We start from the raw sequence: 24,682 nt of genomic DNA on the forward strand, positions 1-24,682 counted from the left end.
GGTACCCTCTTTGCGAAATCTGCTGAAACGGTACCCTCTTTGTACATGCACAGGTCATTCTCTGCTCAAAACAAACCAGCGATGGATAACAAGCCTGTAAAAATTCATTGTTAAATATGTCGAGGTGATGGACAAAGCAAGACATGTTGATTTTTTGTAGCTTATTGTGAAGTTGTAGTACATGAAAAACGGGCACATGACAAATCAGCACATAGATAAAACATTCTACTGTTCCGTGGTACACATCTTTTCTACCTGTCATACCTTTTTTCCTTATTATATTTAAATTTTACTGGATTGTTATCCATCGTTGGTTTGTTTTGAGCAGAGAGTGGCCTGTGCATGCGCAAAGAGGGTACCGTTTCAGCAGATTTCGCAAAGAGGGTACCGATATGGATATGCACCGTGTTACTGGATATACACGGTGATTGTGGCTCTAAACACATCTAACAAAATAATACAATGTATACACACTGATATAAAACTACATTCCAGTCTAAACAAATACACTAGTTATGTCATTTAATAGATGTGTTCTTATGGTGGTCATTAAAAAATGGCACATAAAAAAATCTCATTTTTAAAATATCAGATTCAGTTTATTTTCCTGGATTCTCAGGAGAAAACATTTGTGAATATTTTATTTCTTCATCAACTGTAACCAAATGTTGCATATACTTAGCGGAAACATTTTCCTACTTACAGTGGGTCAAATATCAAACGACTATCTCTCTATATCGGTTGTTTGATTGTATTTTTTAAGTTTAGTAAAAACCTTGCATCTGACAGGAATCATTTCGACATATCAGTTTAACAGTCAAATTACGTCACACATTACGAGGTATGGCCACCCTGTGTTCTATCATTTATATCTGTACAGTCAAACTATGATTTATTATTAATTACCCATGAGTTCATGATAAGATTACAAGCATTTTATAAACAACAAATATTGTGTAACTATATATAGACATGCAAATATCAGATTAAAAAATTAAGAATATACAAACCAAAAAAATGGCAAAAGTGTTGTGTAACAACCACAAAAGTGACGTCATGGTAACTGCAAAAATACGCGAGTCTAGTAAGCGAGATATATAATAACGTTTGCAATAAAAACAACATTAAACTAAGAAAAAATTCTACTGAGGCAGCACAGCAAGAACCGGTTGAACCGGGTGATGCTCCCCGAGAAGGTTCTGGACACAGGAAAGTATACAAAAATCAACAAAGGGCAAAAACTCCAAAATTAGGCAAGGCGGAGCTATGTTTTTTTGCACTGCACTTCTATTCAATGAGATCTATCTATCTATAAAGTTTCCTGATGATATCTCTTATAGTTTCAGTGTTATGTCCCGGGTAAAATTAAAGTGTTAAAATGAACAAAGGGCAATAACTCCAAAATTAGACCAGGCTTTGTTTAGGTTCTTTCAGCATTGCAGTTCTATCCAATGATATATAGCTACCTACAATGTTTCATGTTGATATCTCTCATAGTTTTAAAGTTATGTCCCGGACAAAAGTAAAAAAAGTAAAAATAAACAAAGAACAATAACTTCAAAATAAGGCAAGGCAGAGTAATGATTCTTAAGCACTGCATTTCTACCCAATAAGACCAATCTATCTACAAAGTTTCATGTTGATATCTCTTACAATTTTAGAGTAATGTCCCGGACAAAGTTCATAGTGTCAAAATGAACAAAGGGCAATAACTCCAAAAGTAGGCAAGACAGTGTTACAGTTCTTGTGCACTGCAAACCTACTTAATAGATCTACCTACCTACGATGTTTCATGTTGATACCTCTTATAGTTTTAGAGTTATGTCCTGGACAAAGTTCAAAGTGTAAAAATAAACAAAGGGGAATTATTCAAAAAATAGGCATTGCAGAGCTACGGTTTTTGTGCACTACACACATACTTAATGAGATCTATCTACCTTCAAAGTTTCATGTTGATACCTCTTATACTTTTAGAGTTATGTCCCGGACAAAGTTCAAAGAGTAAAAATAAACAAAGGGGAATAATTCAAACATTAGGCAAGGCAGAGTTAAAGTTCTTGTGCACTGCACACCTACTCAATAAGATCTATCTACCTACAAAGTTTCATGTTGATACCTCTTGTTGTTTCAAGAAAAGCGGGCGGACAGACAGACGGACGGACGGAAAGACGGACGGACGGACGGACAAGGCAGCGACTATATGCTCCCCCGAAATTTTTCGGGGAGCATAAAAATGTGAATTCAAAATAGATATACTTGTTGGAGAGATAACCCCGCATTTCTTCCTAATATCTTAAATTTTGACCTATCTAAACAAAGTTAGGCTCAAAGATTTATGATCGAAAGCATTATATTTCATAGAAATAGACACTGGTACTTCTTTAAGTCACGTGGTCTTGTTACCCCAAGACAGAAGATAAAGTCAACACATTCATCTTTAAGTAAAAATATAGCATGAAAATCATAATCCAATGTTTTCTCAGTCAAATGTAAAAGAAATAATATACAGTCTATTTTTAGGTTATACCATAATTACAGTTATTAGGAGATAAAGGAACCTACTTGCATGCTTAAAAGGGGACGTAACATTCAATAAGCAAAATTAAAAAGACAAAACTGCAAAAGTTATATCTGCTTATTTTAACATTATGATGCACTCAAAACCTTACACATTATCTTGGTTGTAATAATTTCAGTATGTTTCATAATTGCACACCTTTACAAAGATTAAATAGATAGAATATAAAATTATATTTAAAACTAAAAAATGTGTCGTCACGCCACGGATGCCCCCGCATGCAGCCAAGATTTCAGATGTTATTATATTTAGTTTCAAATTTGTTTTGCAAAATTATTATTTTCATTTTAAGTTAACTATTCAATGTAATCACAAACCATTTTTATACAAAGTTCAAGGCACTGAAACTTTCCGGTGATAACCTTTTGTAAATTGCATATTGCATATTTGTAGCCAAAATAATGGCTACATACATTTCCATAAAGTATGAGCGCTGAAATTGAAAATTAAAATATAACAATTTAGAAAGTTAACTTTGTCCAAAATCATTGAACCACGACCAAATTCAAACTTGAACTGCTTAGTCCTAAGATGTATCTATATGTCAAATTTGAGTTGAATGTGTACAACCATTTGGGTGATATGAACGGAAACTGAAAATTTCATACAATTTTCAAAGTGAAAGGGACATAACTCTGCCAAAAATCATCGAACCTTTACCAAATTCGAACTTGACCTGCGCATTCCTTTGACATAGCCATATGTCAAATTCGAGTTGAATATGTAACACTGTTGGGGAGATAATGAACAAAAATTGAAAATTTCATATTATTTTCATAGCGAAAGGGGCATTACTCTGCAAAAAATCATTGAACCACGACCAAATTCAACTTGACCTGCGCATTCCTTTGACGTATCCATATGTCAAGTTCGAGTTGAATGTGTAATACTGTTGGGGAGATAATGAACGAAAACTGAAAATTTCATATTATTTTCAAAGTAAAAGGGGCATAACTCTGCCAAAAATCATGACCAAATTCAAACTTGACCTGTATTTTCTCATGACATGTCCATATGTCAAATTTGAGTTGAATGCATGCAACCGTTACTAAGATAATGAACGGAAACTGATGATGACAGAATGACAGAATGACGGAAAGACGGAACAGGGTAACACTATATGCCCGAGCAATTATATGGCAGGGGCATAAAAATCATCTGGAATATAAAGCATAACACATATATTAAAAGAAAAAATGAATATATAAATATTAACAAAGTGACAAAAGTTATAATCTTTTCTATAAACAACATCAGTTTATATCAACATTTTGCACAGTAAATCTAAATAATATGAACATGACATATCTTTTAAATATCGCTCAGCTGGTTAAAGTCTACCAACAAGCAATGACGCTGAAGGAATTGTTAGCTTAACATAATTGAGTTAAAGCCAGGACTAAACCAACAAAAAAGCAAGAGCGACCTGTGATCTATTATGTCGCTTGATAATAGAAAAATTAAGCAGTTCTATTGATGGGACGAATGACCAGTGTTCCCTATATTTTACTGTTTAGCATGAAACACAAAAAAATATCAAAATGCCAAAAGTTTCCAAAACTCTTTTTTTAGTCAAAAACCATAGCCCAGCCAAAAATCATTCAATTGGAAAACTCATTGAATGTTCGCAAGTGTTAGAGGTATTAATCAATATGTAAAGTTTACCTGAAATTGCATTAGTTTTGTGATGAACAGACAGACAAACAGACAGACAGACGACAAAGAAGTAATCCTTCTAAGTCTTGGCTACTTCATACTGTGTAGCAGGCACCACCAACATCATTTACGGGCCAAAACGTCTTTTTTACTCAAGGACAATAACTCAGTCAAAAATCATGCAACCGGAATCAATGTACCGGTAATATGAGCAATTACTTGACCTACGAGTCACTCATGTAATGTTTCAGCCAAATTGCATTACAAGTGTCAGAAAAGAAGTGCTGGCTAACTTAGAAAATTAACATTCATGTAAATGCCTTAACCGACAATTATTACTGAATTAGAAATTCTGATGATATGATTAGCAAGACTTTATACCGATCATTCTGTAAAGATTGGATTAAATTGCAGCAGTAGTTTTTGAGATGTCCAAACAAGTTTTGCGACAGACGGACAGACGACGCAGAAGTGATCACTATATGTCGCCGCTACTCCGTAGAAGGCAACACAAAAAGAAGTGAATGTAAACTATCTAATTGCTTAATATGATGTCACTCAATAAAAGTTTCTTACAAAAAGAAATCTAATGTGTTCTTGACTCAAAGCCACATTGAGTGTAGATGTGAATGCAATTTACTTTTTAAACAAGTAATCAAACATATAACTACATAATGTATATGAATATCAGTCAAATAATGAATATTCACATAATTGAGAAGATGTTTTTATACAATGGTACACATAATTATATATAAATGACAGGAGCAAAACGAAGATTTAACAACATTTTCCTAAGTGAGTGCATATAAAATCAATTTATCCCTAGGGTATGCGTGGCTAGATGATGGGTTGAATAAACATTGCAAAAGTCCGTTAGGATATAACACAATTTGAATATCCAATGTTTAAGCCTTGTATCAAATATCTTTATTCTTAAAATGAGAAAAGGTTTAAATTAAAAAGAAATTATGTTCCAACTTGGCACAAATGTAAACTTGACCATAGCCTTTGTAACCACATACTCAATATTTAATTATTTTTTACGATGGCCACACGGGAACATCTTAAAATTGCCAAAAATCACTATTTTGCGTTGATATTTTCATCAAAATTTCAAAGTGCTACAACTTCTCAATGGATTGAGATCGAGTCAAAGGTTTTTAAGCGTTAGTTACACGTTACCTTAAGGTTGACCTGGGGCCATATTTAGCCTCTCACAAAATTTTCTTGGAGATTCCCTTCTAACCCCCAAACAGAAGGAGGCACATCCCCGCCTGGCACCCCCATTGATGTTTCAACATGTTATTGATAGGGGAATGCGCCGAAAAAGTGATCACTTTTTAACACCATTTCTCAAATGAAAACAAGTGTTTGGGATCAAAACTTGGCAAAAAAGGGGATGAAAATGCGTGAAAAGACGTTTATATGTTACAAATGCATTGCATCGAGAAATTGACCCGAAGTGCTTAAAGATGCTTCATAAAAACGCACTTTTGGTTCCAGAGTTCTGAAAGTGTCAACTAAGGTTCTGCATAAATACTGAGTACTGACATATATCCTATCTGCGGCGTTGAAATATTTGAGGTAGAGTTCAAGATGATGGTCGATACTTTGTTTGATGCTAAAGTGATAGAAGTTTCATTAATTTTATTACTTGAAATATCTGAAAATTGTGTCCATATAACAAAGTACTCTAGTACATAAATTATGAAGGTATTCCTAAAATTAGAAGATGCTGCGAAAAATATCTTGTTCTGTCAGTCATTTACATGATAACATTTGGTGTCATATTAAGCTCTATTTTAAATATGATAGGGATGAAATAAAATAGTTAATATTTTTCCATTCCAAACTATATACATGTATATATACTCTAGTGCAATGTTCTGGTGAAATATCAAGTTTCTAGATCGGGCTATAAATAGTGATTTTTAAAAATACATTATTAAGCTTATCAACCAACTTAAGTTTTTTGTAAGCTCACTAACATCCGTTCGCCAGAGGCTTCTTTAATGGGAAATCTTACTTACTTCTTTAGATAGGCCAAACATGAATTGTACAATGTTTAAATAATGGTATCAGTGAAATGTAAGATTCTTGTTACCTGAAAAAAGTAGCTACATTCTAAATGTGAAATAATTTGTCATAAAAGTAGCAAAATGTAAACTAAACAATGTAATATTGTACTTCCAACTAAAGTACTAATTCACTGTAACTATACTCATTGCTAAAGGGCAACAGATGAAAAAGATGGTTCAGTTTATTGGCCAATGAGTACTTTTTGGATACTATAGGATTACACCAACATTAAAAAGCTTTTAAGAATTACAAATAAAAGCATAATGGGCCATTACAAGGTTATCTTTGCAATCTCGCAGTGAGAACTTTACATTATTTTGAAGTTTCGCTCTTAATGTGTGACTACTTAAAATAGTTTATTATATGTTTGAGTACTGCCTGTACATACTACTACTTAATGCCGAATCAAAACCTTGTCAGAGTTCTTAAAAATTACTTTTTGATAAGCTTAATAAATGGCCCTTTCAACATATTATCAGGCACATGTTTTTACTGAAATTTCTTATTAAGATTTCCACGGATTTATACCTTTGTCTATAAAATGTATAAATAAAAAAACGGGAGAAATGAAATTAGCTAAAAGTAATGGAGTTAATGAAAGATGAACATTCTTTTAAAATAAATAGAAAATGTGATAAAATATATTTTGAGCTTATTAATTGATACAAATCTTTATTTGATGAAAGTTCTTCACTTAATGATCAAGGTCATTTAAAATCCCTATTGCTTTTACCATAACACATAGCACATATTTTGCACATATTTTGAGTCTATTAAATACCTTGATATTTATTTACCGTTGACTACAATAAATAGTTCAAAACATAATGAAAATTCATTTTTATTGATTGAATTTTTATGACCCCAAAGTGCGGTCGTTTGTCTGATGTAAACAATGCGTATGTACCTGTTAACGCAATTTTGGGTCGAACCCCAAAGTACGTAATGCATTATGGGGTCGAACCCCAAAGTGCGTTTGACCCCAAAGTGTGGTGTTACAGGCTACATTAAACATAACATTTGAAGCAGACTGCCAGTTCTTGACCAAGGTGGCGTTTCTGGGCTTCGTAAAAATGTTATTTTTTTTCAATTTTATGTTATATTGTGTTTCATATGACACTTATGCGCAATACTGGCTCCAAATATGTATTTATGTTCCTGTACACCAGGTCGCTCCTACGAAGTTTGGTGAAAAAATATCCTATGACAACAAATAGAAATCTCAATAACAATAAATAATAACTAAACATTGAAAAAGTATTTGCTGTATATAATGAAATATGTCGTGGCCAAATAAATTCATAGAAACATTTGCTGATGTTCAAACAAGCTCAAAACTCCGTTAACAAGAAATAGGGAAAAAAGGATCATTAAAAAGGGGCGGCATTCAATGAACGAAACCCCTTCAAAATCCAGCAACTCGGGACTACCAGCAAGGAGTCAAACAGGTCACCAACCAAAACAGGACAGGGTACAATTCAAAGCACGGACTTAGTGACTAATTTTACTTTGGACTACACAGCTTTAGTTTTTTGATAAACATTTGATAAAGAGATAGAGAGATAAATTTTGACAATTGAAAATACTACAAAACAAAGATGAATTTGGTAAAGGGTTGATCGGATATGAAAGTTTTAACTGTAAAAGAAATGGCTAATATCATGCTTTACTTCAACGACTCAATAAAGGCATGATTCATATTGTACTTAATCTTGAATATAGTTATAATTGAAAGATTTTGCTAAATATTATAGTTGTAATTGAAATATTTTGTTAAATATATTAAAAAGAAGTTTACTTCCATAGTACAGAAAATGTTCACAAACATTTAGATTATACGTTTTAAAAGTTAATTTACATGTTTCTCTGGCAAACGTTTAGTAAGTCTTGGTGGGGCTAAGAGCGAGGTTTGGTGCACCATTAACCGGTTTAAACTCCCCAGCAGTCATAATTATGCTGCTGACCGTTCCAAGGCGGCGCCCCACTGTGTTCCTCAGATGTATGTCTATGTTGTTTCATACTGTTTTGGTGACACTTTTGCTTGTGTCCCTTGTTGTTTTCTCGTCTACGGTAAGTATCTTCCCCATTGCCTCTAGTTTTTATTTCTTTGATTGCCCCCCCCTCCCCCCTTCCCCCGGTCTCCTGTCCCCTTCCCCTTTGTGGGCCTGTTGTTGTTTTCTTTGAATTCCTTGTCGGTTGCGGGTTATTTATCGTTTGGTGATTAGCGTGTCGTTGCCCTGTCCTTTTTATGTTTGGGGTCCGCCTGGGCTCCTTGCCGTTGGTTCTTGTTGCTGGGTCGTGTGGGGGTTGCGTTCGTTGGGCGCCGCCTTTCCTTGTTGATCTTGTTTATCATATTTTTTGTTGTATTAGCTTCGATGCGAGACATTCGTTGTTCCAATTTTCCTAACCGTTTATTGACTCCATCAAATTGTGTTTTTAACATTCCACTAATTTGTTCAAATAGTAGTCCATGGGTTGTTGAATGTGTTGTGAACGGTTTAAATTGTTTTACCTTCAGTTCATCAAATATAGCATTTATTGGGGTTACACAACCTGAGTTACCTGGCATAACTGCAACAAGCATACCAATGCATCTTAGAGTTGTTTCATCTCCAGTATTATCCTCCATAAACACTAGAGCTCCAGAGTCTCCTTGTTTACAAAATGGAATGTTCACATCACACGATTTGATATGGTATTGTTTATAAAGTGTAGTTGTAAATGTTGTTCCGTCTTCAATTGTCATGGTACTGTGGAACGGTACTTCTCTAATTACACAATTATCAAATTGCATAACCCCACTTGTGTTTAACGTAACGTAACCAAATTTACGAACTTCTGCGAGACAGTCCGGAATACCTGTCTTTCCCCATACTAGACCTTCATTAAACGCTGAAATGTATTTTTAATTAAGTTTTATATTAATTTCGATTTAAAAATAAACCTTTATAAACATGAGTGGAATAAATCAGATCAGTAAGTAGCTTGTAAATGGAACATTTTGCAAATATTTTCAACTACATTGCTCTTGTTTTTTTCACATACTCAGTAAAGCTGAACCTGCATTCTAACATTATAAAATAATGTGACTTTTCTTAAATATTCAAGGTCATTTATATTTTAAATGGAAATGGGTCCATAGAACACGGACATCCCTACAAATTTGACCAAAAAAAAAACACCATGACCTGGGTGTTGCGCGATACAGACGCTACGTACCTGGTGGAGACAGCTGCCAAATATATTGATAACACATCAAGGAATGAAAAATAAATAAACCAGAAAGGACAATAGACAAACACAATTTCACTCTTGATTGACATTAAGTTCCATATTTTGGTTTTGCACATAACACACCATTTAACTGATGTGTAGACAAAAGCAAAATATTTTGGCAAAAATTTAGATAAGTGTGATCCCTCGGAAGCATAAATCAACACAATTTCAGACTCGGGTTGATTGAGTCAGTATATGAGGATAACGACAAAGTGCAACATCTCTTACAAGCCATCTATTAAAATGTGAAAAACAAGATCAATAAGGGAGACAGCGTTATATGCCAAATAAACTTGCTGACATGGTTTTACATACACCACATAGTGTGATGACTATTTGCACAATATATTATGTATTGACAAAGTTACAAGCAGGATTTTATTAACCTTTGATCATGACTCTGATGGTGCCGCCATGCATGTTGCACACAGCACATTGTCTGCTTATAATAGTCAAAGGGACCATTTTGCATGCAGAATTTCCACACGAAGCAGGATTTTTTTCGGAAGATATGAAATACACAAGAAACGTGGCAATGCCACGAAACCAGGTTTCCAATTATCTCTATTGTAGATATAAAATACAAATACAAGCAATAAACAATGAAACCATGTGCAATGTAAAACATGAATAATGTAGGAGGAATTGCCACAGAAGAAGTGTTCACTATATATTCTGTATAAGGAACAAATATATTCTGTATAAGGAAAAAAACAAAGGGCCATAATTAGGTCAAAAATTATCCAATCACAAAACCTCTACATTATGCGCCAGGGCACTTGATAACAAAGCTTCTGTGAAAGTTTTAACAAAATCTGTTGAGAAATGTAGAACTAGTTCAGCACAGAAGAATTTGTTCACTATATATTGATAATTCTGTATAAGGAAAAAAAACAAAGGGCGCCATAATAAGGTCAAATATTATCCAATCACAAAACCCCGACAATATGCGCCAGGGCACTTGATAACAAAGCTTCTGTGAAAGTTTGATCAAAATCCGTTGAGAAATGTAGGAGAAGTTGCGCACGGTAGAAATTGTTCACTATATATTCTGTATAAGGAAAAAAAACAAAGGGCCATAATAAGGTCAAATATTATCCAATCACAAAACCCCGTCAATATGTGCCAGGGCACTTGATAACAAAGCTTCTGAGAAAGTTTGGTCAAAATCCGATGAGAAATGTAGGAGGAGTTGCGCACAGAAGAAATTGTTCACTTTATATTCTATATAAGGAAAGAAAACAAAGGGCCATAATTAGGTCAAATATTATCCAATCGCAAAACCCCGACAACAAGTGCCAGGGCACTTGATGACAAAGCTTCTGTGAAAGTTTGGTCAAAATCTGTTGAGAAATGTAGGAGGAGTTGCGCACAGAAGAAATTGTTCACTATAATTATATTCTATATAAGAAAAAAAAACAAAGGGCCATAATTAGGTCAAATATTATCAAATCGCAAAACCCGGACAATATGTGCCAGAGCACTTAATGACAAAGCTTCTGTGAAAGTTTGGTCAAAATCCGTTGAGAAATGTAGGAGAAGTTGCGCACAGAAGAAATTGTTCACTATATATTCTATATAAGAAAAAAAACAAAGGGCCATAATTAGGTCAAATAAAATCCAATGGCAAAACCCCGACAATATGCGCCAGGGCACTTGATGACAAAGCTTCTGTGAAAGTTTGGTCAAAATCCGTTGAGAAATGTAGGAGGAGTTGCGCACAGAAGAAATTGTTTACGCCCGATCGCCCAAAATCCGCCCGCCGACATACCTCAATCTAATAACCAGTTTTTTCCTTCGGAAAACCTGGTTAAAAATCAGCAAGGAAGGGCGGCGTTAAATGTACACAAACCCTGCATGCCCAATCAACACAGTACAACCGGAAAGAAACCCAGCATGAAAACAAACCCAAAACAGGACGAGCCACAAGTCAAAGCAGGGAGAGGCAATTGCTTTAATTATTCATGATAATGTGTTGAATTAAAATGATTCTGTGTAACGTGGATAGCTTATAGAAAAACAAACATGATGTAGGCACGCATATGCACAGAGACAAGGTTATGACCATATGTCACCAAATATAATGACTGGAATATAAAAAACTATTACATTGTATATTGAGATAAGTCGCTTATTAAACAAGAGCCCGGTTTGAGCCGGGTGATGCTCCCCGAATAGGTTTTGGACACAGGAAAGTACACCTCTTGTAGTTTCAGAGGTATGTCCGTGGAAAAAGTTCAAAGTGCAATTATTCCAAAATTATGCAAGGCAGAGTTACAGTTCTTTGCACTGCACTTCTAATCAATGTGATCTATCAACCTACAAAGTTTCTTGATGATATCTCTTATGATTTCCGAGTTATGTCCTGGACAATTCAAAAAGTAAAAATAAACAAAGGCAATAACTCCAGAATTAGGCAAGGTAGAGTTATGATTCTTGTGCACTGCACATCTACCCATTGAGATTTATCTACCTACAAAGTTTCATGTTGATATCTCTTATAGTTTTTACAGCTATGTCCTGGACAAGATTTTTCTAAAAGGGGAGATTATTCAAAAATAAGGCTTAACAGAGTTATGGTTATTTTGCACTGCACCTCTACTCAATGAGATCTATCTACCTACAATGTTTCATGTTGATATCTCTTATAGTTTAAGAGTTATGCCCCGGACAAGATTTTTCTATAAGGGGAGATAATTCAAAAACCAGGCAAAATAGAGTTATGGTTCTTTGACACTGCACTCCCCTCGATGCCCCTAACCACTGAAGTTTCAACAAATTATCTCCAAGGGTTTTCAAGTTATGTTCCGGACAAAGTTCAAGTTCAAAGTATTAAAATAAACAAAGGGCAATAACTCCAAAATTAGGACAAAAAGAGTTATTGTTCTTATGCACTGCACATCTACGCATTGAGATCTATTCACCTACAAAGTTTCATGTTGATATCTCTTATAGTTTTAGAGTTATTCCCCGGACAAGATTTTTCTATAAGGGGAGATAATTCAAAAACTGAGCAAAATAGGGTTATGGTTCTTTGACACTGCATCCCCCTCGATGCCCTCTACCACTGTATGAAGTTTCAACAATTTATCTCCAAGGGTTTTCAAGTTATGTTCCGGACAAAGTTCAAAGTATTAAAATTAACAAAGGGCAATAACTCCAAAATTAGGATGAAAAGAGTTATTGTTCTTATGCACTGCACATCTACCCATTGAGATCTATTCACCTACAAAGTTTCATGTTGATATCTCTTATAGTTTTAGAGTTATTCCCCGGACAAGATTTTTCTATAAGGGGAGATAATTCAAAAATCGGGCAAAATAGAGTTATGGTTCTTTGACACTGCACTCCCCCTCGATGCCCTCTACCACTGTATGAAGTTTCAACAAATTATCTCCAAGGGTTTTCAAGTTATGCTCCGGACAAGACAACGGACGGACAGACGGACGGACGGACAGACGGACAAGGCGCCGACTATATGCTCCCCCGAAATTTTTCGGGGAGCATAAAAAAATATGTGTAAAACTCACAAGGTAATGTGCCATCAGAAAATTGTCCTTGCTTTGGTGCCCGTGTTTCAATCCTGAACAGCGCAAGATCAACTCCTGGTTTTCCATTTCCTCCTTCCCTGTATGTTACCTGTACAAGTTTCCCTAGTTTATTTCCAGGTACACGTACGTCCGGTTGGTACATCATGCCATCAAATTTCTCTTCAACTGTAATTGTTGACATTTCTTTTAGTTTTAATTTATCATCATCACTCGCTACAACGTGGGCACATGTGATTCCACAAAGACCGTACTCAGGATGTTCTATAAATCCACCAAGTGTTCCAGATTTTCCAGGGCATGTCGAAGACGTAATTTTACAACCCATTGTTGTATTTTCTTGATATTCGTCAGCTGCTTTATTTGCACATAAACGAACCTCACCTTCTATTACATCGACTGGTATTCCATCTAATTCTGATGGGAAATACTCCTCATTCAGTGGAATTATTCCTTTGACCAAAACATTTAGGACGATACAAGGACGTTTTTCAATTAAATGTTTAAGTCTCATTGGTCCGAAATATCTGGATGAGACGACTGATGATGCGGATATAGCAGACAGGAATTTGTGGTCGCTCATTAGTTTTTTAGAGTGCCTGTCAATGATTTCTCCTATTTTTTGTGACTCTTTCTCAGTCAGTGGACTGTTCTCTTTGCAATGTAACATAACATTACTTTCGTCCGAGTAATTGTTAATGATTCTTATTTCTGTTTCCCAAATCACATCTATTTGAATGTTTTTTGCAGCGAAAACAAGAAATATAACATGTTTATCGTCTAAGAATCTATAGGCAGCTTCGACATGTACGATATGTTCCGATTCATCTTTAATCGCTTGACAAATCTTTTGGCATTCCTTGAATACTTCACGTGACGTTCTTCCTTCATTGCGCAACAGGTTATTTAAATCAATTTCATCCAAAATAGCATCTTCTTGAGAGTCTTTTAATCTGAGTACCTTATCTGTATAAATAAATTATTCAGTTATAACAAACAGTTGTATTTTTTATATAACATTTACGATTTTTACTCCATGGAAATTATAATTCTTTGTTATTTATATTAAAGACTGAAACGATTATATCAAGATACTAGTGTCATGCAATTTATAATGCAACACCTCTTATAATTTCCGAAGTAACCAATCGACAATTTTAAAGAATGTCATGTAGATACATAAATTCAAATGCAACTAGCTCGTAACGTCGCGTGACGTTCATATTTAATGATGTCATCATAACAAGGTGTAACATGAAGTCTTTTTTATCCGTCATGGCCGCGGTAACGTCTCAGGAACATCATAGCTACAACAAAATAAAATGCAAGCGTAGAAAAACAGCAATAAAATAATTAATGTTTTTCAGGACGTTAGCGACACATCTTCTCTATCGTAATGCCAAGTTACAAAATTGTTGAATTAGTTCAAGAATGGCAGAGAGTGCGTTTAATATGCCAACCGAGCAGGTTGAAGTACGGCTACCGATATATTATCACTGTAAACAAATATAGTATGGCTGGTGTGTTGGAAATAATTGTAGGATCAGTTTATACTAATCGATTGATTATGAGAAAGCTTTTTGCCAGGTGGCTGCCACATCGTTTGACGCCGGATGAAGCAGAACGTCGTTTGGAATTGGTCAGAAATATTTTGATTCAGAAAGGCAAGTCTCCTTATTGCGAATCATTATTGCAACCGATGAAATGCAGGTGAAGTTACTATATTTATTCTATATAAATAAACCATCACATATAATCATTTATGAAATAAAATATATTCATTTAATTAATTAACTGGTTATTTAAACATGTAACTTTTACTCTTTTACTAGGGCAGTTCGATTTTGGCCGTATTAAAATGAGAGCTCCTACTTGCTAGTTATTTATTCATTTTCTTATTTAATTTCTTATAAGATCAAATTGTTAAATTTACGTACTGATGAACATTTAATATTCCCTTTAAAGTTTTGCCTAGAATTCGGTGCATATTTTCGGGCGTATAACTGGTTTTGTATTTTTTGATCGCAGATCAGGAAATACAATGCTGACATTCAACCTCAGACACAGTTTTTCCCCGACAAACCCCACAACAGTAGTAGTTCTCAAAACAGCTTAAAACTAGCGATGTGAAAGAAAGAATTATTCTTATTTTGTTACAAGTATCCATCAAATAACCAAGCATTCAAATGTTTAAAGTAGCTTAGGCTTATAGAATTGTCAGTAAATGCACAACAAAAAATTACGCGGACGATTATCATTTTAATCAATGAAAATGGCTCGGCTATTTCCGTAAATCTCCGGATTATTGTGATCGGAATTAAACGCCCCTAAATGAACATACATTTGATGTTTAGACTTTCTGAAAAATAAAGTAAGGATGTTGACTCTAGGACAGGGACGAACTTAGGGCAGTCAACGATCGATCATCAATTTCTACCATAAGTTAAGAACCCGATAATACAAGATGCTATTTTAGCGCTGTCGATTACTGAAGACTTCTGTGCGTATCACACAAATGAGTAGCGCAATATATACATTTCGGACTGTTTGGGCGAGACAATTTTCGCCAAAACATTAACATTAGCGTTAAACAACAGGTTTACCTAACAAGAGCTGTCACAGGAGACAGCCAAGCTCGACTAATAAAATACTGGACGCAGTAAGGAGGACAAAACTATGAAAGAAAAATCAATTATGTATAATTATGTATTAAGTTATAGTAAAAAAATAACATTTGTTAAAATAAATTCCAAGATCAAGGGAAATAATTCTGGAAATAGTCTTGCTAGAGTTATGAACCTTGTCACACAACATGTATGTAATGATAAGAAGTATATATTTGAAGTTTGAAGTAGAAACCTTAAAAAGTAACAAAGTTATAATATTTCTTAAAGAAAATCCTACGTTCAAAGAGAGATAAATCTGTAAAAATTACTTCAAGAGTTATGAACATTGTCACATAAAATATATAGAGGATATTGAATGAGTGTAGTTTAATACTAAATTTATTGAACGAGTTGAATAAAATCATATTATGCGAGCCTTTGGCGAGCATAATATTGTTTTATTCAACGAGTTCAATAAATTTAGTATTGAATCTAAACGAATAAAATATTCTTTTTATCACATATAAAAAATAAGAGCAGTAAACTGTTAAAATGAGTAATTTTTCAATGACGCGTTTATAGTGTAACGCTAACATTAGCGCGCTTTAACGCTATATTTATATATAGCGCAAATGACGTCACGTCAAAGTGTTATTACACTCGTGTAATATCGTTTTTATTAAATGGCTTTATTACACTCCTGCGCCACGATTTATGTGATAAAATTGATTATAAGGAATAAGTATTTGAAGTTTGAGGTAGATACCTTTAAAACTAAAAAAGTTATAGTAAAAAATAACATTTTTCTAGTAAAAAAATCTAAGTTGATGGGGAGATAATTCTTGGTGCTAGAGTTATTAACCTTGTCATATAAGATGTGGATGATGATAAGGTACATTTATTTGAAGTATGAAGTTGATCCCTTTAGAAATAAATAAGTTACAGTAAAAAGTAGTATTTTTTAATGAAAATTTTAAGTTCAAGGGGAGATAAATCTGAAAATATTGGTGCTAGAGTTATGAACCTTGTCACATAAGATGGGGGTGATGATAAGGTACATATAATTGAAGTATGAGGTTGATCCCTTAAGAAATAAAGAAGTAACAGTAAAAAATAGTATTTTTAAGGAACATTCTAAGTTCAAGGGGAGATATATCTGAAAATATTGGTGCTTGAGTTATGAACCTTGTCACATAAGATGTGGTTGATGATAAGGAACATAAATTTGAAGTTTGAAGTTGATACCTTAAGAAATGACAAAGTTATAGTGAAAAATATTTTACTGCACCAAAACTTTAATCTGAAATCTGGACGCGGACGCCGACGCCGGGGCGAGTAGGACAGCTCACCGTATACTTCGTATAGTCGAGCTAAAAATTAATAAGAATTACACACCATCAATTGAAATTCTAAATTTAGAATAATACGATTTTATTCAGTCTATTTCTATATAACATCACCGTGGCCGAGGGGTTACACGCCCGTTAACAATGTAAGAGATCTGGATTTCAAATCTCAATCGTGCCAACTTTTTTTTTTAGATTTTATAAGAATTAGCCAGGATATGCAAGGATAAAGCGTGGCTGTCATAAAAAATAAACATAAATGATTTCATGCATCGTCGGATACCCACGATTGATAAACATGTCACATAACATGCAATCAATAAATGTTAATGGTTCGGCCGTGGGTATCCGACGATGGATTTCATGATGCAAGTAGAAACTCTTGTCATGCAAAATTCCGTATGTATCAAACTCAAACTGTTATAGCAAAAAATAAACGCACTCGCTGCCCTGCAAGATGAATTATAGTATTTCAAAATAAACTTAAACAGGAAAATACATACAGATATACAGTACGATTTAGATTGCAAAGGTCAGAAAATACCATAGAGCTCGCAGCCCTTTGATTATAAATGTTTCTCCTACATCTAAATATATTTTAGTGTTATCTGAGTGTATGGCCTCAAAGAATATATTATCACGTGAGCACGATCTGTTTCTTTTAAAATTAGTCAATTTTAACGGTATTATTCTTTTTTTTCTATATACCGTAAATTTGACTGATTTTTAAACCAGCAGATTATATTAAATTAAGATTATATTATTAAAAACCACTCGATCGGATAATACGAAAGAATATTCAATCCATAGCTATGTAACGAAGTTGAAAAATATTAAACTTACCAATAAACATGTTTCAAAAATATTTATATAAATGACATACCCTGACCTTGAACCCAGACTAAATATGAAAGGCATCTGTCCTTAAATATGGGTAAAATTGTAAAAAATTATTTTTAGCAATTGTGACCTTGACCCAACTAACGGACAATTAAGAAAGAAACTAATCTATTTATAGAGGCTACCCGGGCCCATTTTTATCAAGGCATGTCAATATCAAAATGTTTCTAAATGTTTGTAGTTTCCACGTTACCGACATAAATTGGCATAGATGGTTGCCAATGGAGAAATTCAAGATGGCGTCCAAAATTGGCCGTGGAAATTATAAAAAGATTCATGTACAGATGGCGTCCAAGAGCCCTTGAAAATTATGAAATTATTCCTGTACAGAATTACTGTCAGAAATGTAGTTTTGGCTAAAGTTTTGTGTATGGTCAAAAGTGTTGTGCATTTGCAAAAGCAGAAGAATGTGACGAAAAAGGTTGAAAAAATGATAATAATTACAAACGTCCCTCTCATGTCCCATGTTTTTCGAGCAATAGGTCACATATGCAAAATGTATTTTTTTGTTTGGACACAAAACTTTTTACATAAGTAAAATGTCGCTGAGTGTTTCCATTCTTTTCCAAGTGACATTACAAAACGGAACGCAATATTAAGATAATATTTTATTTATTAACACAATACGTTATTATCCTACAATTTTGCGGAATTCTAGAGATCAGATATTATTTTTTGAATAAATCTAATTTTGAATATAGCAATCAATTCTACTTGGCACAAAATATCAGTCTTAGATCTTAGGTACACGTATTACTGATTTGGCATACCATATTGGATTTTCATCAAATTTAGATATTGGAAAATATCTTTGATCATTTTCATACAAGAAATGAAAACAAACTTCTTGTTTAAAACCTAATTAGCTTCAATTTAATTATTCTATGTTTGCTAATTGATCATCTATGTCCCGAATTATTGTTAACAACAACGACAACATATTTCCTCATCAAATTTAACTTTCATTTTCTCAGATGTTAAAGCGTTACATTTGTCAACATGGTGTGCAATAAAGATCTACCATGACCCCTTGTTTTAGAATTTTACTGCAATAAGATTTCTTTTCAACTATTTCAAAAAGTTGACAGTTTATTGTATTCAAAATCTGTGGTGAGAAAGTGGTGATATTTTTAATTTGATTGTTTTCTTTGCCTTATATTCTAATTTCAAAGTGTGTTATGTACCTAACCTTTACCCCACAATCCTGGCAGGGACTTTGGATTCTTACATACGAAAAAACTATTCAGCTAGCTTAGTGAACGTTAGTGGTTCTACTCAGGTGCCCGTTCGTGCCTGAAATAATGCTCAGAAGGGCACCTAAGGTCTTCCTCCACCAGCAAAGCTGGAACCTCGCTACATGACATATACGGTGTCGGTGTGACGTAAAAAATCAAACAAACAAATAAATATATCCAACCTACTTAGTTACCCAAAACATCGGGAAATATATGTAAAACACGTCAAAGCAAACGTATATGTTTGACTAAGTTTTCATATTTACAGAAAGAATACGCAAGACATACATTATATGATTGCACAAGTTAAATGTTGATGCTGCACATCAAAGACGCCGCCAAATGATATGAACAGTCACAGGCTATGTACAAAATCAGAATTGAAAATCGTTCTCTATTACAGTTGAATATCTGAAGCACTAATTAATTTTTTCTCCATGTTCTTGGTATGTGTCTGAAATTCTAAAATGATTGTCTGTTGCCTGATAAATTGAAAGGTCTGGTCGAAGCAAAATAAATTGGATAAAAAGTGAAATTGAAATGATTGGTAAACTTAAAATAAATTCAAGACATTATGTGCCGAGAATATGTCCATTTAAATATTGGTGCGAATTGCATAATGTTCGAATGATTTTGAGGACGAACTGTCTGTTATTTTACAAATAGCGGAAATATGTCTGTAATATTTAAATAATAATTATGAATAAATTGATATATATATATATATATATATATATATATATATATATATATATATAATCAATTCTTTGTAACGTATTGTTTATTTATTTATAAAAGATTAAACTACTTGAATAAACAAAAGATTGCATATTCGCCTAGAATCTAGGTATGGGACCACAAAATGTAATAAAATATCTAGGCAAAAGAAAACAATCGTCGGTCAAAATAACCTATTGCAAATATTTGTGATACGTTTTAAAATAAGCTTACTTTTTTCATTCAGTTAATCTGTTTTATAATTTAAATGTTGATTATTTAAATGAATTACATGTCTCACATGTTTTGTCTGTTTTGCAAAAAATATTTCCGCTGCGCCAGATTAATCTCCGTATTTTAGTGACACTTCTTTATTTGGTTCCCGTTATTAGACTTTAGACGGGTTTGTGTTGAGCTAAGGGTTGAGGGAGAACCGCATCTCTGATAGTGGGCGTGGTTTAGGCTTTGTAACTTGTAATTTAATAATTCGTCAAGTTATATTGATCATAATTGTCCTGGTTCCCTCCCCCCCCACCCCCCCCCACCCCATCAACGAAGACTTAATGCTAGCATATTGAATTTGGCGACAATTTAAGACAGAGACGAACTTCAACAGAGACGGTGCAAATGAAGTGAGTGACACTGCTTCAGTCGTTCCCTCTCTCAGAACGATCGACTGTAGACTGGCTCATTGGCACGTTATTTATTAGGTAGATAAAATTAGATAATTATAAAAAGAATATGATATTCAAACATGACACTATAACTTCAGTTAAACGTTTATTTTAATCCCTTAAAGCTCTGTGACATCTTGTACATAAAAAGCTTTTTTATTAGAAAATTCGAAAACAATGTGATTTTGTTAAAACAAAAAAAACCGACAAAATCAAGTCTAAAATGTTCCCCATAGCTATACGGATAAATGCATATCTACTAGACGGCGCGTGCACTTTAAACGAATGGATATGCAAATAAATTATCTAAACATAGATTAATGTGGTTGACTTGAAACATTTTTTTCCATCCTTTTTACTTTTTACAAGTCTGTCATATTCTATTCAAAAGATACTGATTGTTATTACAAATAATAGATAAAAGTCTTGCAAGTAGATTAAACTAACAAAAATTACAATTGAAAAAAATAAAGGTTTAAAAAAAGAATATAACTTACTATGCACATTTGTTACGAAAAGCATTGTTTCTTATAGTATAAACCATTGTATATCAGTTAATTGTCAATTGAATATAAACATGGTAAAATCCGGACATCTTTGAAAATTAGAATTTTTGTCTTTTTTGTCTGTTACATTAAAAATAGGTACTAAAATTGTATGTGTCACGTGTATTTGATCCAAAAATGCATGCAAATAATGAATGCATTTGTTTGTACTGCCTAAGATTAAAGTAATAGAAAGTAATTTGTATTTTCATAAAGTTGGCGGCCATTCTGGACGCCATCTTAAATTTCTCTGTTTGCCACCATGTACGCCGACAGTTTTGGAAACGGTAAATATATTGGAACATTTTGGTATATGGCACATCTTAAAAAACGGGTCTGGTGGTTTCAGAGAGGTTTCCGAGAGGCTTGATTGTCACCCTACTATAACTCGTTCCGAACAACTTATTATTATACCAAATATGAAAAACGTCAGTCCAACAAGTTATATGAAAAATCCTATAATGCATAACAAAGCAACAGCGGACAAGAATGTGTTTCTTCAAATCTTTCTTGTGGGAATGAGTACATGTACTTAAAACTATATGTGTGAGGTAGGGACAAGGGTCTTGAACGCGACATGTCAGACATTTATTTTAAAATCCTTCAATGCATGACAAAGTTACGGTCCGAAAACAAATGCGAACCTTCAACTTCTAAGTGTGACTTTTGACCTTTAAGGTAGTGACATGGTCCTTAGACGCGACACGTCGTTTTTATGTAGCGCAAGTTTGTGTTAAATTATTTTAAAATCCGTCAATGCATGGCAAAGTTACAGTGTACGTTCATACTCTACTTGTGAGAGAAATAGTACCTTAAACTATGAATATGACTTTGACCTTTGAGGTAGGGACATCGCTCTTTAAGGCGACATGTAGAAATGTATGCTAGGTTATATAGAAATCTTTTCATGCATGACCAAATTACAATTCGGGCACGGATGACTTAAGACTCCAATTGTGACAATGTGAACCTTCAAACTGTGTGATCGTGACCTTTGAGATAGCGACATGGATCTTAAACGCAACACATCACTATGATGTGGCAGACATTTGTGCCAAGTTATTTGAAAATCCTTCAATGCATGAAAAAGTTACAGTGTACGTTCAAACTCTCCTTGTGAGAAATAGTACCTTAAACTATGAATATGACTTTTGACCTTTGAGGTAGGGACATCGGTCTTTAAGGCGACATGTAGAAATGTATGCTAGGTTATATAGAAATCTTTTCACGCATGACCAAATTACAATTCGGGCACGGATGACTTAAGACTCCAATTGTGACAATGTGAACCTTCAAACTGTGTGATCGTGACCTTTGAGATAGCGACATGGATCTTAAACGCAACACATCACTATGATGTGGCAGACATTTGTGCCAAGTTATTTGAAAATCCTTCAATGCATGAAAAAGTTACAGTCCGGACATGAATGTTGTGTGAGGATGCACAGAAAAAATCAGTAAAGTGAAATATGCCTACCTTTAATTTTTGAAGTTGTGTCTGGTGCTTGATATTGTTCTACCATTTCGTCTTTACTTTCAGCCGTCTGTAACTTTTCTGTTACTGTCTGTTTTCGTTTTTTATGAAGAGGGCCATATCGAATGTCATGGATCGTCTGTTCGAAGTCTGCGATGGGATACACCTTGTTAATTCTTAGAAGAGCCTACAAGTATATGCGATATAGTCCTTACTTTAATGATAACGTTTGTCTATATCGTTAATGTATTTAATTTATTATAATATTTTATTGAACTACAAGTACACTTAAAGCAGCACAGCTACAAATTTATGCTGTGGTCACAAAGTTTTCCATAAAAACTTGAAATTGTATTTATAACCATTTGATATAAGTAAACAGTAAATAGTCAATCGTTATTTTCAATGGGTGAAATTTATACAATTTATTTATTATACGACTTGTATTAATTACATGAAAGGACAAGTAACTCTTTCACAGACTGACTGATAAAGGATATACATGTAGTTACATATATATTTCCTTTATTTCACTTTATTTTAACTTAACTTAATTGCTTTTCAACCTTCAGTTTTACTGTTTGGTCAACCAACATTATAGAAATATAATAAACAGCGGAAAGAAATGCAGGAAAAAAAACTGGCTCCATACTGATGGGAAAAATTCGTTGTTACTTGTTTCAGCAATGTTAGGAAAAGTATCAGACATGCTCAGTAAAATAAATTTAAAGTTTGTGTGATAATAAATAGTTTACCATTTCAACTTGCTCCCACATATGTATAAATTCATCTTGTTGGATGCTTGATTTATGGAAAATCTGAAGAAAAAGATTGTCATTGGTTGATAGAAAATCTATTGAATTTTTGTTTCACAGTGCATATAACTATAACTTAAATATATCGCGTACGAATTCACAGGATTTCAACGAGTCAATATTTCGTCCTAATTTGATAACTAACAATTATAACGTTAAAACTTTTCTTACATCACAAAGACTCATACGAATATTGCCCTAATTTTACATGATTACTGGCATTTTTATTACAACATTTAATTCAGACATTTATTATAAAAGATGTGCTGCCTAAATTTTGCTCAGTTTAACATTATATTTGAAAATACACAAATAGAAAACTTTTCTAAACTTACTACATTCCTGAAATTCTTCAGCCTACAAATATCTGCCTCAATGGAAGTATCACTTTCTCCTGGTAAAATGTTCCAATTAAATTTTTTATTCAAATTGAAACATTTTAGGTTTCTAATGAGACAAATGATAATCTTGATGTCCAAATCAGAAGTGGATACAGTGCCACTCGATGGATACAATAAATTATATTGCTCAAGTGTTATTATCCCAGAACCATTTAACCTGTTGATAGTTGGCTTTTCATTAGCAAGACATGTACTGATAGTAGTGGATTGAGCTGAAAGGGTTTGATCAATGTAATTTACTAAAACTGTATGTCCGCAATTAAGAATAAGCATGTGTAAACGGAATAAGAGATCAAGATTGTCTGATGCCTCTGCCGAAGATGATGTACCAGGTGGAACAGCCGCCATGACCGAACAAAATAATCAATTCACTCTTCTCTATATAGGTGTCAGACCTGTAAATGAGATGCATTATTGATATTAAAACACGACTATATTGTATGTAATAAATCCAATAACGGCTGAGAAGGACAGGTGCAGTATAAGTAAGATCTATGTACGGTATATTATCAATTTTTGTCCTGTTTCTGACGTCTATTAACGACTTTCAAACTTGTTGATGACATCTTTATTTTCAATAACATTAATACCGGTATTTCCATCATTAAATATACTAATTCTAGAGCCCCTTTGCTCATCAGACACAGAATATATTATCAGTTATAAAGATTTTTGACAGGTTATATGGCTATATATAAAAGGTTGCTCGGCAATATGAGCAGATCAGCTGCCGCTGGGCCAGGTTTATATTGCAAAGAATCGTTTATATCCGACCTTATAACCTGATAGGATATTTCAATTAAAACCAACTTTTTTAAAGAAAAGAAAT

General features: G+C 33.7%; 1 protein-coding gene across 1 annotated transcript in view; it reads right to left on the bottom strand.

Annotated features, from left to right (window-relative positions):
• LOC132750553 (uncharacterized) overlaps positions 1–24,247 on the bottom strand; it is a 288,756-nt gene extending 264,509 nt beyond the window's left edge. Inside the window, exons 1-3 of the mRNA XM_060740548.1 lie at positions 23,788–24,247; positions 23,393–23,455; positions 22,641–22,824 (exon numbers count right to left, since the gene is read on the bottom strand). Coding sequence (XP_060596531.1) covers positions 22,641–22,824; positions 23,393–23,455; positions 23,788–24,201 — 661 coding nt within the window. The 5' untranslated portion in view covers positions 24,202–24,247. The remainder of the gene's footprint in view (positions 1–22,640; positions 22,825–23,392; positions 23,456–23,787) is intronic.
• Between the last annotated feature and the right edge of the window lie 435 nt (positions 24,248–24,682).

Source organism: Ruditapes philippinarum, unplaced genomic scaffold (assembly GCF_026571515.1).
Source record: "Ruditapes philippinarum isolate M1 unplaced genomic scaffold, ASM2657151v2 ctg1398_1_1_1_1, whole genome shotgun sequence".
Lineage (NCBI taxonomy): Eukaryota > Metazoa > Mollusca > Bivalvia > Venerida > Veneridae > Ruditapes > Ruditapes philippinarum.